General features: G+C 36.1%; 2 protein-coding genes across 3 annotated transcripts; one reads left to right on the forward strand and one right to left on the reverse strand.

Moving 5' to 3' along the window:
• Positions 1–23: 23 nt before the first annotated feature.
• On the reverse strand, positions 24–7,733 carry LOC130409299 (sodium-dependent lysophosphatidylcholine symporter 1-like). Of its 2 annotated transcripts, none has more exons than XM_056733205.1 (14): positions 6,974–7,733; positions 6,708–6,827; positions 6,123–6,247; positions 5,926–6,018; positions 5,444–5,522; positions 4,753–4,928; positions 3,234–3,324; positions 2,988–3,109; positions 2,690–2,773; positions 2,004–2,087; positions 1,748–1,860; positions 1,238–1,381; positions 963–1,139; positions 24–589 (listed from the first exon to the last, which is right to left on the reverse strand). In XM_056733205.1, the coding sequence occupies exons 2-14, from the start codon at positions 6,793–6,795 to the stop codon at positions 550–552; spliced, it is 1,416 nt and encodes a 471-aa protein (XP_056589183.1). In that variant the 5' UTR covers positions 6,796–6,827; positions 6,974–7,733; the 3' UTR covers positions 24–549. The 2 variants fall into 2 exon arrangements, with proteins under 2 accessions (XP_056589183.1, XP_056589181.1); XM_056733203.1 differs by having other exon boundaries at positions 25–589; positions 5,886–6,018.
• Positions 7,734–10,825: 3,092 nt separating this feature from the next.
• LOC130409447 (F-box only protein 44-like) lies at positions 10,826–13,753 on the forward strand. Its single transcript, XM_056733431.1, has 7 exons — positions 10,826–11,184; positions 11,258–11,358; positions 11,514–11,775; positions 12,028–12,142; positions 12,294–12,389; positions 12,920–13,055; positions 13,345–13,753. The coding sequence occupies exons 2-7, from the start codon at positions 11,320–11,322 to the stop codon at positions 13,489–13,491; spliced, it is 795 nt and encodes a 264-aa protein (XP_056589409.1). The 5' UTR covers positions 10,826–11,184; positions 11,258–11,319; the 3' UTR covers positions 13,492–13,753.
• Positions 13,754–14,473: the final 720 nt, after the last annotated feature.

Raw genomic sequence — 14,473 nt, forward strand, 5'->3', positions numbered from 1 at the left:
ATTGGCATTAATAAAAATAGAAGTAAATTTGTGCAAAAATGTGAAAACACAATCAAAAACATAGCACGTATGGTTACTAACTATTCAAGAGACTTGCCACAAGAGGGCGCTGCGTTAATTCGAAAACAAACCATCATTTTGTTTATACTTTAGTCAGGTGATGGTTTCTGCACTAAAAATGTGAATACACTTATAGTTTTTTATTTGTACAGGATTATAATCATTACCAACGTTTCATTACAGCTGCTTTATTATTTTGTAATTAAAAAACTACACAATCAAGCGCATAATAAATACAGTGGATCTGCGATACAATAAATATTGCTTTTTTGTTGGACCGGCCCAACACAGAAACACTACCTCAACCCGTGGTCTGGGGCGAGACTACTTTTAGACAAACAAGCAACATAAGACACTGCATCTTTAAATTCATATTGGATTAATGCTTTACACTCAGAGAAAAACAAGCGTTTTTCTGATCAACAGTTGCAGAAGTCTTGATTGTTGCAAGGCAAGTGAAAGCAACATGTAAAATACGGCGTTGTTATTTCATAGACTCAGTTCTTCTCCTTTTTGGGGGTTGTCTGCCCTGTATTTCAAGATAACAAACAAAGCACAGTTAACACAGCCATCACTGTTATTGTTACAAATAATATAATTCAAACCATAATGACATGATAGAAAATATAAGTGTATGGACTTTAATTTCCACTCTAATAAACTTTGACCTTTTGTTGAATTAAAATAAATTCTATAAGGAAGTATTAACCACAAAATTGATAGTCAGCATATAACTGTGCTATTTTAAATATGAACTTTGTTGAAGAATCCTTCTCTTTTTATCTCATGTAAAATCTGGAAAGCATTATTGTGAACCATTTTGCCAGAAGTAAAAAGAATAATATAAAGAATTAATCTTATTAGAGCTGTTGACACATATTAAGTTTGACATAAAAACATACACTGCTTTCTTCAGTGCTGTCTGGATTTCCTGCCGTCGCTTTTCAGTGATAGGATAGAAGTAAAACATCACCATGCTGATCAGCAACAGACAGATGGGCACCGGAGCAAAGAGCATCCGCAGTGAGAATATGACTTGTGAATTGTGTTTACAGGCACCTGGCTTGTATCCTGCAAAGCTGAAGATTGGAGCAGATAGAAGTTTTTTAATGCGTCGTAAATTATTCTGGATTTATCCTTATAGCAATTGTAAAAAAACGTACTATAGAAAACTTACTGTAGTACCATGGTTGAGATCCCGACAGCCACACCCCCTCCAAATTTATTAAAGAAAACAAAACAGGAATAGAACAACGGTTCCAGATCCTGGCAAGAGGGGTTCTTAACCTTAAAGTCATCCACAACATCTGGCAACATTGACCTAGAAAAGTCCATATGGTCGGTACACTATTATTGTTGTTTATTTAAGAATACAGTAATTTGTATTGTTTTGATGCGTTCATCAGTTTTGTGGTAAATTGTGATTTTTATTGCTTCAGCAAAATTTTAATTTGAACCTTGTGCATTACTCCGGGAGAGGATATCATTTTCTAGAAAAGATGCCCATTTAGTATGACATCATTTATTCTCCATCCACCCATGATGCCAAACATATCATACATCTAACTCCCATCTGAGCTGCGTAATGCAAGAGGAATCCATCTGCTTTGGTGGGGTAGGGTGGGGATTTGCTTTAACCACAAACATGATATTCATCTCAGAAACTGTAGGGTGAGGTTAAAATTACCAAGGGAGCAGAAAGAGTGCAGCCAGACTGGTGCCAGCCAACATGGACATAATAATGAAGAGGGGTAAACTATTCCTCAAAAGGGATATTAGAATTAAAGCTGGAATATAAGACTGCAGAGAAGAGGAAAAGGAGTAAAGTTTTTAATATTGCATGTTAATAGTGTGCATTCGAATACACAAATAAGTAATTTGCTAAACAATCCTTTTGTAAAATGCCAAAAGAACATTAACAAAGGTCAAATAATGGTACTCACTGATAAGCCGATAAATATGGTGGTCTTCTTTCCTAGTTTGACCAATAATGCCTGCCACAACGGAGTGGACAATGTGGCTGCTGTCTGCATAAAACACAATGTAAATAAATTTCAATAGCAAGTAGATAAAATATCCATCCTAATGTCCTATGATTTGTTCAAGCCATAAAAATAATTAAAACTATGGTGGACTTGGGTTAGACCAATTCAACATTTGGGTAGTTTTTGTGTCGTGTGGTGCGCCATAGCAAAATTGAGAAAATAACTGCTAATATTACTTAGGTTTTTCATTATTTATATAAATCATAAAAATTGCATGAGAGAGATTTATCTTCATTATTCATTTTTTTTTCAGTTTTGACCGTCACACCATAGAACAAATTTGAATATTTGCTATTATATTTTGTACCCATTTACAGGTTGTATCATAGGGATACAGGAATATAAATATAAAATATGGAACTATATAGTGTTTAATAGAAAGGTATTAACAGATGTACCTGTATTTTAAATTTTGCACTGCATTGCTTTGTGTTTTAACATTAACGTATATGTCAGTTTAAGTTCATTTTCAGAATTTTTTTCTCAGTGTAAGGCAAGGCAAGTTTATTTATATAGCACATTTCATACACAAGGGCAATTTAAAGTGCTTTACATAAAGCTCCTTAAAATAATGAATAACTCACCAATAATATGATAACAAGATGCTGGAAGTATCCTCCCATATCTGCTGCATGAGTACAAAAGAGGGCAAAATTCCCCTGAGCCATCTGCAAAAAATAGTTTTTTATCAACACTGTTATGCTTCAGGCATCATGTTTTATGAAATATATTTACCATCCATATAACATCAGATTTTAAACCAATTGGCGACACTAATCATATTAAAAGTAACATATTGCATATGACCTGAATTTATCAGAAATATAACCAGTGTATATATGGTATTTTAAAATTCATTACTAGGAAGTAAAGATATCTAACCTGGAAGGCTAATGAAGCAAATAGGAAGCCACATACAAGCTTCACGTATGGAATGTGACACACCACCATCTTCATACCCGTTAGGTAAGGGAGATTTATGCGGTCCAGTTTACTGAGTGGGGCTGGGGTGAGAAGCAAGTACCAAACACTTTAAATTAAACTTAACATACATTGTCTTCAGTAAATTGAATATGGATCATGAAAGATTTATTATGATATTTTTGGCATTAACAGATTTTAACTTACCCAATTGCTCCTTTACTCCAAGAAAAACCACAAGGCAACACATGAAGTACATAAATCCTATTACTAATGCAGCAATCACATAGGCCTTTCTCTGGGGAATTAAGAGACAAAATTAACCAAAATGGTGACTCATAATCAGCCAAAACATCCATGAGAACTTATTTTGTCATGGTTGACCTTTTAAAAGGTTAGGTCCAGAGTCTTATTCCTATTTCTGCTAATACAGTTGTGTTCAAAATTATTCAACCCCCACTGAAATTGATTGTTTTGGTCGGTTTGACATTGATTATGATCATTCAGTCATCCTGCTTACAATTAAATCAAAGTGGCACGTGTAGGTCAGACAAATATAACATAACATTTATAATGAAATAACCACAAATGTCTTTTCTGAGCTCACATCATTATCAGTTTTATTCAACCCCCAAGTGACATTCAATCTTAGTACTTAGTACAACATCCTTTTACAGTTATAACAGCTTTTAAACGTGAAGCATAGCTTGACACAAGTGTCTTGCAGCGATCTACGGGTATCTTCGCCCATTCATCATTGGCAAAAGCCTCCAGTTCAGTCACATTCTTAGGCTTGCGCACTGCAACTGCTTTCTTTAAGTTCCACCAGAGGTTCTCAATCGGATTTAAGTCTGGTGACTGCGATGGCCACTTCAAAATGTTCCAGCCTTTAATCTGCAACCATGCTCTAGTGGACTTGGAGGTATGCTTGGGATCATTGTCCTGTTGAAAGGTCCAACGTCTTCCAAGCCTCAGGTTTGTGACGGACTGCATCACATTGTCATCCAATATCTCCTGGTACTGAAGAGTATTCATGGTACCTTGCACACGCTGAAGCTTCCCAGTACCTGCAGAAGCAAAACAGCCCCAAAGCATGATTGACCCCCCGCCATGCTTCACAGTAGGCAAGGTGTTCTTGCCTTGTTTTTCCTCCTCCAAACATAGCGTTGATCCATGGGCCCAAACAGTTCTTATTTTGTTTCATCAGTCCACAGAACACTATCCCAAAACTTCTGTGGTTTGTCTAAATGACTTTTGGCATACTGCAGTCGACTCTTCTTATTCTTTGGGGGCAGGAAGGGGGTGCGCCTGGGAGTTCTGGCATGGAGGCCTTCATTACGCAGGGTGCGCCGTATTGTCTGAGCAGAAACTTCATGTTACTGATGTCATTTTAGTTGCATATGGTTCTTTAAGAAGTCCTTGTAGGATTTCATTCTAAATACAATTACAAATGTACACTAAATTCCCTAAAACCATTTACAGCATTGGGGGTTGAATAATTTTGAACACAACTGTACATATTTTCTTTGCTGAGTTTAGGAACATACGAGATATTTGAAACTATATATTAGCTGTTAGACCTGCTCTGAATTCTCTTGTGCAGTATCTTCAGTGTTAAAGTGTCCCGAAATAAAAAAGAAAAGTATTCATTCATGAGGCCATCTCGAAACTATAAACATAGTTTAATGTCATGCATGTGTGTGCTTAAAAGAGGACCACGCCTTACTGTATCGTGAAGGATTTCTGTTGTATCATTCAGCGAGGCTGTGTGGTTGTCAGCGGGCAGACTTGTGTCATTCTGCTGCATGCTGCAGACTTGTGACCTCTTGGCATGATACACACCCACTATCTGACCCTGAATGGTGGCTCCAGCCAGTGTGGCGAAAACTTCCATCCCCATTCCTGAGATTGTGGGAGAGAACAGATATTGACTATTTCCTCTATAGGAAACATATTTCAGTTAAGGTTCTACCCTTTGATACAAAGTTCTGCTGTCTATTTCCATTCTCTGTCTCTTTACTCTAATGGACAACAGAGATAAGTATGGCCAGCAATGGTGCCAACAGCGATTTACATCACACTGAAAAAATCCATTAAAAAAATGATATTTTCAGAAATTGTAAGCTGGAGATACAGAAATATACAATAAAATATTTAAGGATATTTGTTATGTTGTGGTACGCGCGTTTCTTGTAAATTTGTTGTATTTTTCTATAATGTTACAGTTTTTGACTGTATTCAAAAAAAACTGTAAAGCAAGAAATATCTTTATAAAAAGGAAAAAAAAATCTTTTAAAAATAATTTCCCCCCATTTTCTTGTAAAACGTATTTTATACATAAAAATCTGTAAAAAAAACACTTTTTTATTTTTCATGGAAAATTTGTAAAAAAAAAAAAAACTACAGAAAAGTCTTACTGTAACCAGTGGCTGAATCTCGATCTCTGTCATTTCCCCCAAGAAACATGTTTAGGGAAGAATAAGGCACATGGTAGCACTGATAGATCAAGAGATACAGAGAGAGAGACATGATAAATGATAAAAATCCCAAAACATGTTATGACAACATTACAGTAAAGGCACCACAATGCATTCTAAGTTAGTATAGATCAAATATGAAAAATGCCCAGAGCACTAATGAAAATCTTTATTTTTTTGTAACCAAGACTATTTTATGCACCCCCTCTTCCCCGGTCAAGTGTTAAAATTTATATTACCAAAACAAATCAAATATGGGTGATATATCAAATACCAATACCATCAATAATTAGCTAGTTTAAGTTATCAATATGGCAATTCTTTATTAAACCCTGACTGTTATAGGCCTGCTCTTGATGATATTCATATTCAGTGGTCTCACACTCATGAAGGTGTCAAACAGACAAGACCACACGAAGTACCAGCAGAAACTGTAGGCAGGGGACATGGTGTCTTGTGGAGTATACCAGAGCATGATGTAGGATACGACCCCAAATGGCATTGAGAATACTATCCTGTGTACAAAAAACACAAGTTATGCAGACACACTCTAAAGAATACATAAGAAGTTTATTTAAAGCTTAACTCTCAGTTATGTTTTTCTTCTCTGTTCACTAACCAGGGAATGAGTTTGCCAAATCTGGTGCTGCGACTCTTGCTCACTGCATATCCGATCATAGGATCCGTAACCGCATCCCAAGCTCGACCAAGAAAGAGAATGATGGATGCATAGGAGGCCCCCATCTATATCAAATGAAATGACCAAAATGCAGAAGTTGCATTGTACTTCCTGCTAACTGTAAAGATGAACACCATTGCTTGAGTGTTTTACAAATATCAAAGTTCAACATTTGAAGAAGCACAAATTGTGAGATTGTCTCTCAGATGCACACAAGAGGTTGGTTACCGTAAGCTTGTAAGACATAATGTAACACAAGAAAATAACTAAGCCTTTCTGTTTATTGTTTATATTTATAAAGAAAAGTGAAGCTCAGTGATGCCATGGAGTTATGTTTTATATGTACTGTAACCATGTGAAATATGTGTACAACAATATTGCTAGCTCTTATTTAAATACATGTAAATTAAATGTAAGGTTATGACATTGGACTTGCTTAACATATAACCTCCCCAAAATTAAGATTATTTGAATGGGTGTCATAACAGCTGCTAAAACGATCCAATCGACTAATTTGTCACCCACCTTCACAACATCCAGTAAAAAGATCTGCATGAAAAATCCTTTGGCGTTTAAAGTCATTTGATAAGGCATTCCTCCGATGGCATAGCATAGTTTCCTGGATAACGGGATGCCTGTGGCTTTCTGGAACAGTTTTCCACATGCAAATTATTATTCTTTGGCATATCTTTACAAAGCATCTTTAAAATAGTAACATCTAAAGAATAATTTAAAATAACATTTCTATTCAAAGTTTCCAACAAAGCACATTACAAAAAAATTATAAATACCGATCGATTGTCATTTTCAGCCGCACAGTCCATGTGCTGTACAGTAAGATGGTCCTGTACATCTCCAGAGCTACTTGCCATCGTTAACATCAGTTGTTGTGGTAAATATTTTAAACTACTGCTTCTTATACTCGTTACATAGTGGGCGTGGCTCGTTGTTCTTCTCACATTAGAACAAACTCAATTTTCGCTCCATTATCAATGCTTTACCATGTTATTGCTGCCAATTTTTTCATAGTGGACATTCTTTTCTATAATTTTTCTTTTTTATATCTAAAAGATGCGCGTTCTAAAGATCAGTTCATAGGATTTCCCGTTGCTGCAACAGTGCAAATGATGTGAATCGTGATATGTGTTATCGCACATTTCACATGACCTCAGCTGATACAGATCTCTCAAGAATAAAAACAAGCTTATCTCCATGTAACGGAAACATTTCCCCGCCATAATAATGACAATACATCTTAAAATTGCATAGGCTGCTTTTATTATACGCATCAAGAAAAGATTGTCTAAAGAGTCATACTTCTGAATCTTCCTCATTGTGTATATGCTTTATACAGTTTAAATGTTTTAAATGTGCGCGTGATCGCGCAAATAGGGTACCAACGTGTGACGGAGATTAGACCAAGATAAGTAATCTTCTCGGAAAGTAATTTCCACTGCATCTGGTGGAAATCACAAGCGAGGGCACATAGCACCAATACAATTTCTGAATAAATAAATTAATGACTTTATGTTCATTTAATGGAGCTTGTTCCGCTAATATCTGAGTTTAATGATGCAGTGTATAGGCCACCATATATGACAACTTGTGTCTTTTACAAAATAGCCGTAACGGACATGAAAAAACACTGCTATGTTTGGGTTAATCTAAAAAAGTCTCTAATAAACAGGCTGCACTAAAAAACGCTCGGCGTTTTACTACACAGAGAATAAGTATTGAACACACTTTATATAATACTTTGTAGAAAAGCCTTTGTTGGTGATGACAGCTTCTAGACGCCTCTTGTATGGAGAGACCAGTCGTCTGCATTGCTCAGGAGTGATTCTGGCCCATTCTTCCACACAAATGGTCTTTAAATCTTGAAGGTTCCTTGGGCCTCTTTTATGAACTTTGATCTTCAGTTCTCTCCATAGATTTTCTATGGGATTTAGGTCAGGTGATTGACTGGGCCATTCAAGCATTTGATTTTCTTTCTTTGAAACCACTTCATTGTGTCCTTGGCCTTGTGTTTGGGATCATTATCTTGCTGAAATGTCCATCCTCTTTTCATTTTAAGCTTTCTGGTAGATGGTAGCAGATTTTTATCCAGAATGTCCAGGTACATTTCTCCATTCATCCTGCCTTCAATAATATGAAGTCTGCCAGTACCCCTAGCTGAAAAGCAGCCCCAAGCCATGATGCTTCCACCCCTTACTTAACTGTTGGTATGGTGTTCTTCGGGTGGTGGGCAGTGCCATTTCTTCTCCAAACATGGTGTGTAGAATGACATTGAAGGAAGTGATAGGACTGGTTGAAAGTGTTAAGAAGTTGAGGGATGGTAGATTGCTAATGTATTGTATGGATTGTAGGCAACAAAAAAGTTGTTCATGGGAAAAAATGTGATTTGTTCAGTTCAAGAAGAAAATAAATAGGTGAAATGTGTAATAACAGAGGTAACAGTTGAAAAGATTAAAAAAGGTATTATGGGAGCTGCAGTGATTGATGTGAAAATACTCAAATGCAATTGGAATGAAGAGGAGACAGCCTCTCTGTGATGATTCATTTTGATGAGAAAAAGCTGCCATGTAAAGTCTTTCTTGGATTTATATATTTTTCGGTAAGGCTCTATGTACCCCCTCCTCTAAGATGTTGTAAATGCTAAAAGTTTGAGCATGTAGTTGCGGAATGCAGAGGCAAACAAAGGTCTGTGAGATGCAGTGGACAACATAAGTATGAAAAATGCGAGCAAGAAATGAATCCCAAATTTTGTAATTGTGGGAGGAACACAGTGCGGGATATGGAGGGTGCAAGGTGAGGAAACATGCGGCTCAAGTTCAAAATGTCAGACTACATGAAGGATTGTCATACTAAAAAAGTAGGAAAGAACGTATAATCAGGAGACAAAATTAAAGAAATCATACAACAAAAGATGGAAATGATGAAGGAAAACACAAAAGAAACTTTTGGGATTAAGAACAATGTTTTATTTGTTACTTTTATGGCTGAAGTGGTGAATTGTTCAGCGCAAACTGAAAGTTGGACAGAAAGAATCAGAATTATAGTCAAAGCAGCAGGAAAAGTATAAAAGATCGAAGATATTTCAGTGGATATGATTCAGGAGAAATTAAAGATGCAGACAATATACACTCAACCGGGATGTGGTGGTACATAATGGTGCTGTTTATATTTCAGTGGAATGCAAGAAGCTTAACAGCTAATGGGCAAGAGTTTAAAAAGATAATTTCTGACTTAGAAAGAAAACCAATATAATTTGTTCAAGAAACATGGCTCAAACCTCAGTTGAATTTAATTTTACATGCATATGTGGTAATTCGGAAAGACAGGAAACAAAGTATTGGAGGTGGGATAGCTACATTTATAAAACAAGGTGTGGGATATAGGGAATGTTGAAGAGAGTGTAGACATGGAGATGGTAGTGATGGAAGTCTGATCACTTCCCATTGTACTTTGTTTACATACATTCCATTCACGTTTTCTGGACATTATCCAAACCATGGTGGAGAGAATTCCAAGAATTAAATTTAATGCAGCCAACTGGGAGCTTTTTGAAGAATTATACGATAACATTATGTGTGAAATGGTAGATGATATTGATGGCATTGAAGAGTTAAGTAAGAAAATAAGTGAAGTGTTAAGGAATACGGCAGAGGAAATTATAGGAAAAAAGAAAATTATAAATAGTAAAAAACAGTTCCATGGTGGAATGAAGAGTGTAGTAAGGCAGTTAGGGAAAGAAATAAAGCAATGAAGATTGGCAGAAAATCTGTATTGTTTATTGAGTAAATTAACTTCAAGAGAGCACAGGAGGAGAGAAGTAAGAAAAGAAATTACTGGAGAGAATTTTGTGAATTGGGGAAGAAATTGAAATGAATGAAGTTTTGAATATGATTAGGAAGATGGGAGGGATTCAGAGAAAAACAACATTTCAGTTTTAGTAAATAATTGAAAAATAGCAATAAAATACCGTTATAAAGCAGAGATGTTAGTGGAAACTACCGCAAAGGTGAATGAAAATATGTGTGGATGAGTGTGGATGGAAATGAAGAAGTAGACTTGCTAGCAATGCAAGCATTAAATCATCCACAAGTAGAAATAAAGTTAGCTTTAAGTACAAATTTATTCAAGAGAGTGATATCATCTGAAGTAAGTAAGAAATTGGAACACTTATGGAAAAGTGCGTCTAAAGGAAGACTTTCCAGGTTCAGGAGAATGTTGGAAATAAGAGAAAAAGATATGGAAATAGGAAGAAGGATGTCATTATTTCAATACTAAGAATTGGACATACAGCTTTAAACTATACTCTGTTTAAAACAGGTTAGCATGAATCGGGAAAATGTAATAAATGTGGAGAATTAGAAACATATCCTAAATGAGTGTTCCGCATATGAAAGGGAGAGATTCCAATTAATTCAAGAATTAGAACAGTTAGGAGTGGATAATATTTCTTTAAATGTATTAGGAAACAGGTCAAGGCAATCAAGAGCACATGAAATATTACTTAAATACCTGAAAAACACAAGAACAATGGATAGAATATAGATCTATTTTGTATTTCTTCCTTGCAAATCTAAGTACACTCCAAATCAGTAGGTGGCGGTAATGCGCATTTTCGTGGGTTTGCCAAACCACCATAAACACCAGAAGGAAAAGAACAGGCCCAGGCCTGTGGATGCTATCCTACTCGTGACGTTATCTGCACACTTCTGTTAATACTTTCGATTCAGAGCATTTTCGCGTCAAACAAGTGATATTAAAAAATAAGGCTAGAATTGGAATCTGATTCAGCTGTTTAGGGAAATTAAGATGCCGGTTCGTGTGTCAAACGGATGTAAGTCCATGTAACGGGTCAGCTGTCAACGGTCAGAACGGTTAACGTGATCTTCTGTCAGACACTCAGCAGACTCGTACGCACCTGTATTTAAAATCTGCATGGGAACCGATGATACTTTCTGTTATCGGTTTGCAAAGTAATTTTTGTTAGCAGGTACGTTAAGCGACCTTATTAGTAGTTGATACTGTAATGTCCAAATAATAACTTCCGTGTTTCCAACGTAAAGCGAAGATCCAGACGCGCAGTGTAACAACCACAAAATGTTGTCGTGTCAAGCTAGCCCATCAAATGCAGCTTGCTGCAGATTTCCATACCGGATCAAATGCAGTAAGTTGTTGAGTGTTTGGGAAAATTGTTATGATATGTAGACATATCACGGAAGTGGTCTGTAAACAACCTCTCTCTCTCTCTCTCTCTCTCTCTCTCTCTCTCTCGCTCTCTCTCTCGCTCTCTCTCTCTCTCTCTCTCTCTCTCTCTGTTAGTGCGGTAGTCTACAGGTGGTTATTCCTCCGATTTTGGTTGAGGAGATCGTACTGAATCTTCCTGCAAAGGATGTGGTACTGATCTGTCGGTTGGTGTGTCGTGACTGGAAGGAGCTGGTGGACAGTGCCGCACACTGGAGAGCGCGCTGTCGGAGAGAGCGGTTCGAGCTCCGCGATGCGTCCAGACCACCAAACGACTGGCGCCAATTTTACTTTCTGTCAAAGAAACGACGTAACCTGCTCAAAAATCCCAGAGCTGAAGGTCAAGCCACAAATATGAAACTATGTTACAATTCTGTTCCATTTACATGAATGCACTTGTCAAATGCGGATTTACTGCCATATTGTGCACATTGCATGGCACATAATAAGCCAGGTTATAATAAGGTTTTTGTTGATTAAAAGTAAATAAGTCTTGTATTATACCTTCTTAAAGAACCTATCTTAGAAGTAGAAGTACTTTTTACTGTGCAAATGTCAATGCAGATCTCTAATGTTGCAAGTGTTTTTTTAGAGAAGTTAAATCGATGGAAGCTGGTTGAGAATGGTGGAGATGGCTGGAAAATAGAAGAGAATTTTAAATCACTTCCAAATGACACAAATGACATATGTTTTGCCACCTCTTATGGGTATGTTCGGTTTTCTGATCCTTTAGTCTAAAATTTAATTGGTTGTAACATTTCTCTCTTTACTAAGTCATATTAAACTGAAATAAATAATAATATCTTTTCTTTTAATTGTTTAAATGGAATCTAGCTCATGTATGATCTTTGTCATTAGGATGTGTCTTAAGGAACAGCTGATTGATTTGAAAAAAGAAGGCTACAGTCCTGCATTTATGGATCACTTGCAACCTGGCATTAAAATATCAGACTGGTAAGTGCTTACAACTTCAATGATGCTACAGTTTCATGGGTCTCTCATTTATCTTAGCAGGTCTTTGGTGTGTTGAATTTAAATTCAAGATAAAAGTGGTCTTTGTAAGCAGGAGTACATTTCAAGCAAACAGATTGCAAGCAACGTCCCTTTCAGGTTTCTGTTGAATCGCTAAAGAAAATTTGTTTAAATTCTTTTCAAGCTTTGATTTGCAGATAATCTCAGTCTTCAGTTGCCTTTCATGATTTAAAAACTATACTTTTTAAGAAATTGAAGACTGATGTTTGAAAATCCACCACAGTTCAATCGTCACGTGCTAAGTGATGTAATATTATAATTATAATTTTGAACTTGAATTGAGTGTCTCTCTGAATACCATTTGCAAACTGAGGTACAGAAATTGCTGAGTTATGATTTGCATATATTTAGACATCCATAAACTAGCAATGAGGAAGCAGCAGAACCAAAGCCTTAAACCGTACCCTACACCTTGAAACTTCAGTCTGTTTTTGCATTGTTGTGTCGTGCAGGTATGCCCCACGCTGGGATTGTGGAAGTTTTTACCGGATCCGCGTAGAGCTGCTTGATCAGAAGAAGAAACCCATCAGAACATTTGAGCCTGACCCAGTTTATTTTGAGCAGTGGAATGATCAAGAGTGGTGTCAAGTGAGTTTCATTATATAAATTAAAGTAACACCAATAAATTTTTTTAACACCAACTACATAACACCAACAATCAGTAATACTTATTAAGCATTTATTAATATTAATGATTGTTATTAATACTTTAAAATCAGTTTTATGTATAAACTTTACAACTATTAATCCACAGTTAACAAAAATAAAAATATATATTGTCTATGTAATGTGTTGTTCATTGATCAGCCAATGTTAGCAAGTATGACTGTAACATAAAATGTTACCCTTAATTCTCACTGTATTTCTTTCATTTTAGATGACACATGTCTTCGAACTTTATGGACCTGGAGTTCGGTTTATTCGTTTTACTCATGGAGGGCAGGATACAAAGTTCTGGGCTGGCTGGTATGGAATACGGGTTATTAACAGCAGTGTAGAGATCTGTCCAGCTGCAGAGAGATGATTTTTCTATTCTCACTGCTATAAAATAGTCTGGTGTAAAAACACCTTAAATATATATATTTATATATACCTTCAATCAAATACTTAATGGTGTTACATTTTGTCATCTAAGAACATGAAGTACTAATCAAAATCATATTTTTTGCGTTCTCAGCGTGTAACCTTGTTAATGACAGATTTGTTTGTACAAAATAGCGCAACGTACCTCTGTATAAACTGCTTGTATTTTATATGTCATAATAAAGAATTTCCTGAAACTACAATTTATAACTGTAATATTTTTAACTTGTGTACAGTAAAACTTACAAGCTTTGCTTTTTGGTATATCAAAGGACGAGATGGTTGTACACAGATTTATCACATTACGTAACTTGGTTTTACAGATAATATCATGAGAAAAAAATGAACGATTTAGTAGAAAGTAATATACAGCAGGGTGAAAGAAGTATGACATATCAGCATTTTTATAAGTAAGGGGATTTCTAAGTGGGCTATTGACACAAAATTTCCACCAGATGTAGCCATCAAGCCAAATATTGAATTCATACAAAGAAATCAGAACATTTAAGTATACAAGTTCAGTCATAATAAATAAAGTGAAATGACACAGAGAATAAGTATTGAACACACTTTATATAATACTTTGTAGAAAAGCCTTTGTTGGTGATTACAGCTTCTAGACGCCTCTTGAATGGAGAGACCAGTCGTCTGCATTGCTCAGGAGTGATTCTGGCCCATTCTTCCACACAAATGGTCTTTAAATCTTGAAGGTTCCCTGGGCCTCTTTTATGAACTTTGATCTTCAGTTTTCTCCATAGATTTTCTATGGGATTTAGGTCAGGTGATTGACTGGGCCATTCAAGCATTTGATTTTCTTTCTTTGAAACCACTTCATTGTATCCTTGGCCTTGTGTTTGGGATCATTGTCTTGGTAAAATGTCCATCCTCTTTTCATTTTCAGCTTTCTGGTAGATGGCAGCTGA

The sequence above is a fragment of the Triplophysa dalaica genome, chromosome 20 (assembly GCF_015846415.1).
Source record: "Triplophysa dalaica isolate WHDGS20190420 chromosome 20, ASM1584641v1, whole genome shotgun sequence".
NCBI lineage: Eukaryota > Metazoa > Chordata > Actinopteri > Cypriniformes > Nemacheilidae > Triplophysa > Triplophysa dalaica.

Coding starts and splice junctions, on each gene's coding strand:
- LOC130409299 (XM_056733203.1), bottom strand. CDS start 7,063: ATGTTAACGATGGCAAGTAGCTCTGGAGATGTACAGGACCATCTTACT. Junction 4,929..5,443: donor AGATTCAGCCACTGGTTACA/GTAAGACTTTTC, acceptor CCACAATCTCAG/GAATGGGGATGGAAGTTTTC. Junction 3,325..4,752: donor CAGAAATCCTTCACGATACA/GTAAGGCGTGGT, acceptor TTAATTCCCCAG/AGAAAGGCCTATGTGATTGC.
- LOC130409447 (XM_056733431.1), top strand. CDS start 11,320: ATGCAGCTTGCTGCAGATTTCCATACCGGATCAAATGCA. Junction 11,359..11,513: donor TCCATACCGGATCAAATGCA/GTAAGTTGTTGA, acceptor TCTCTCTGTTAG/TGCGGTAGTCTACAGGTGGT. Junction 11,776..12,027: donor CAAAAATCCCAGAGCTGAAG/GTCAAGCCACAA, acceptor GTGTTTTTTTAG/AGAAGTTAAATCGATGGAAG.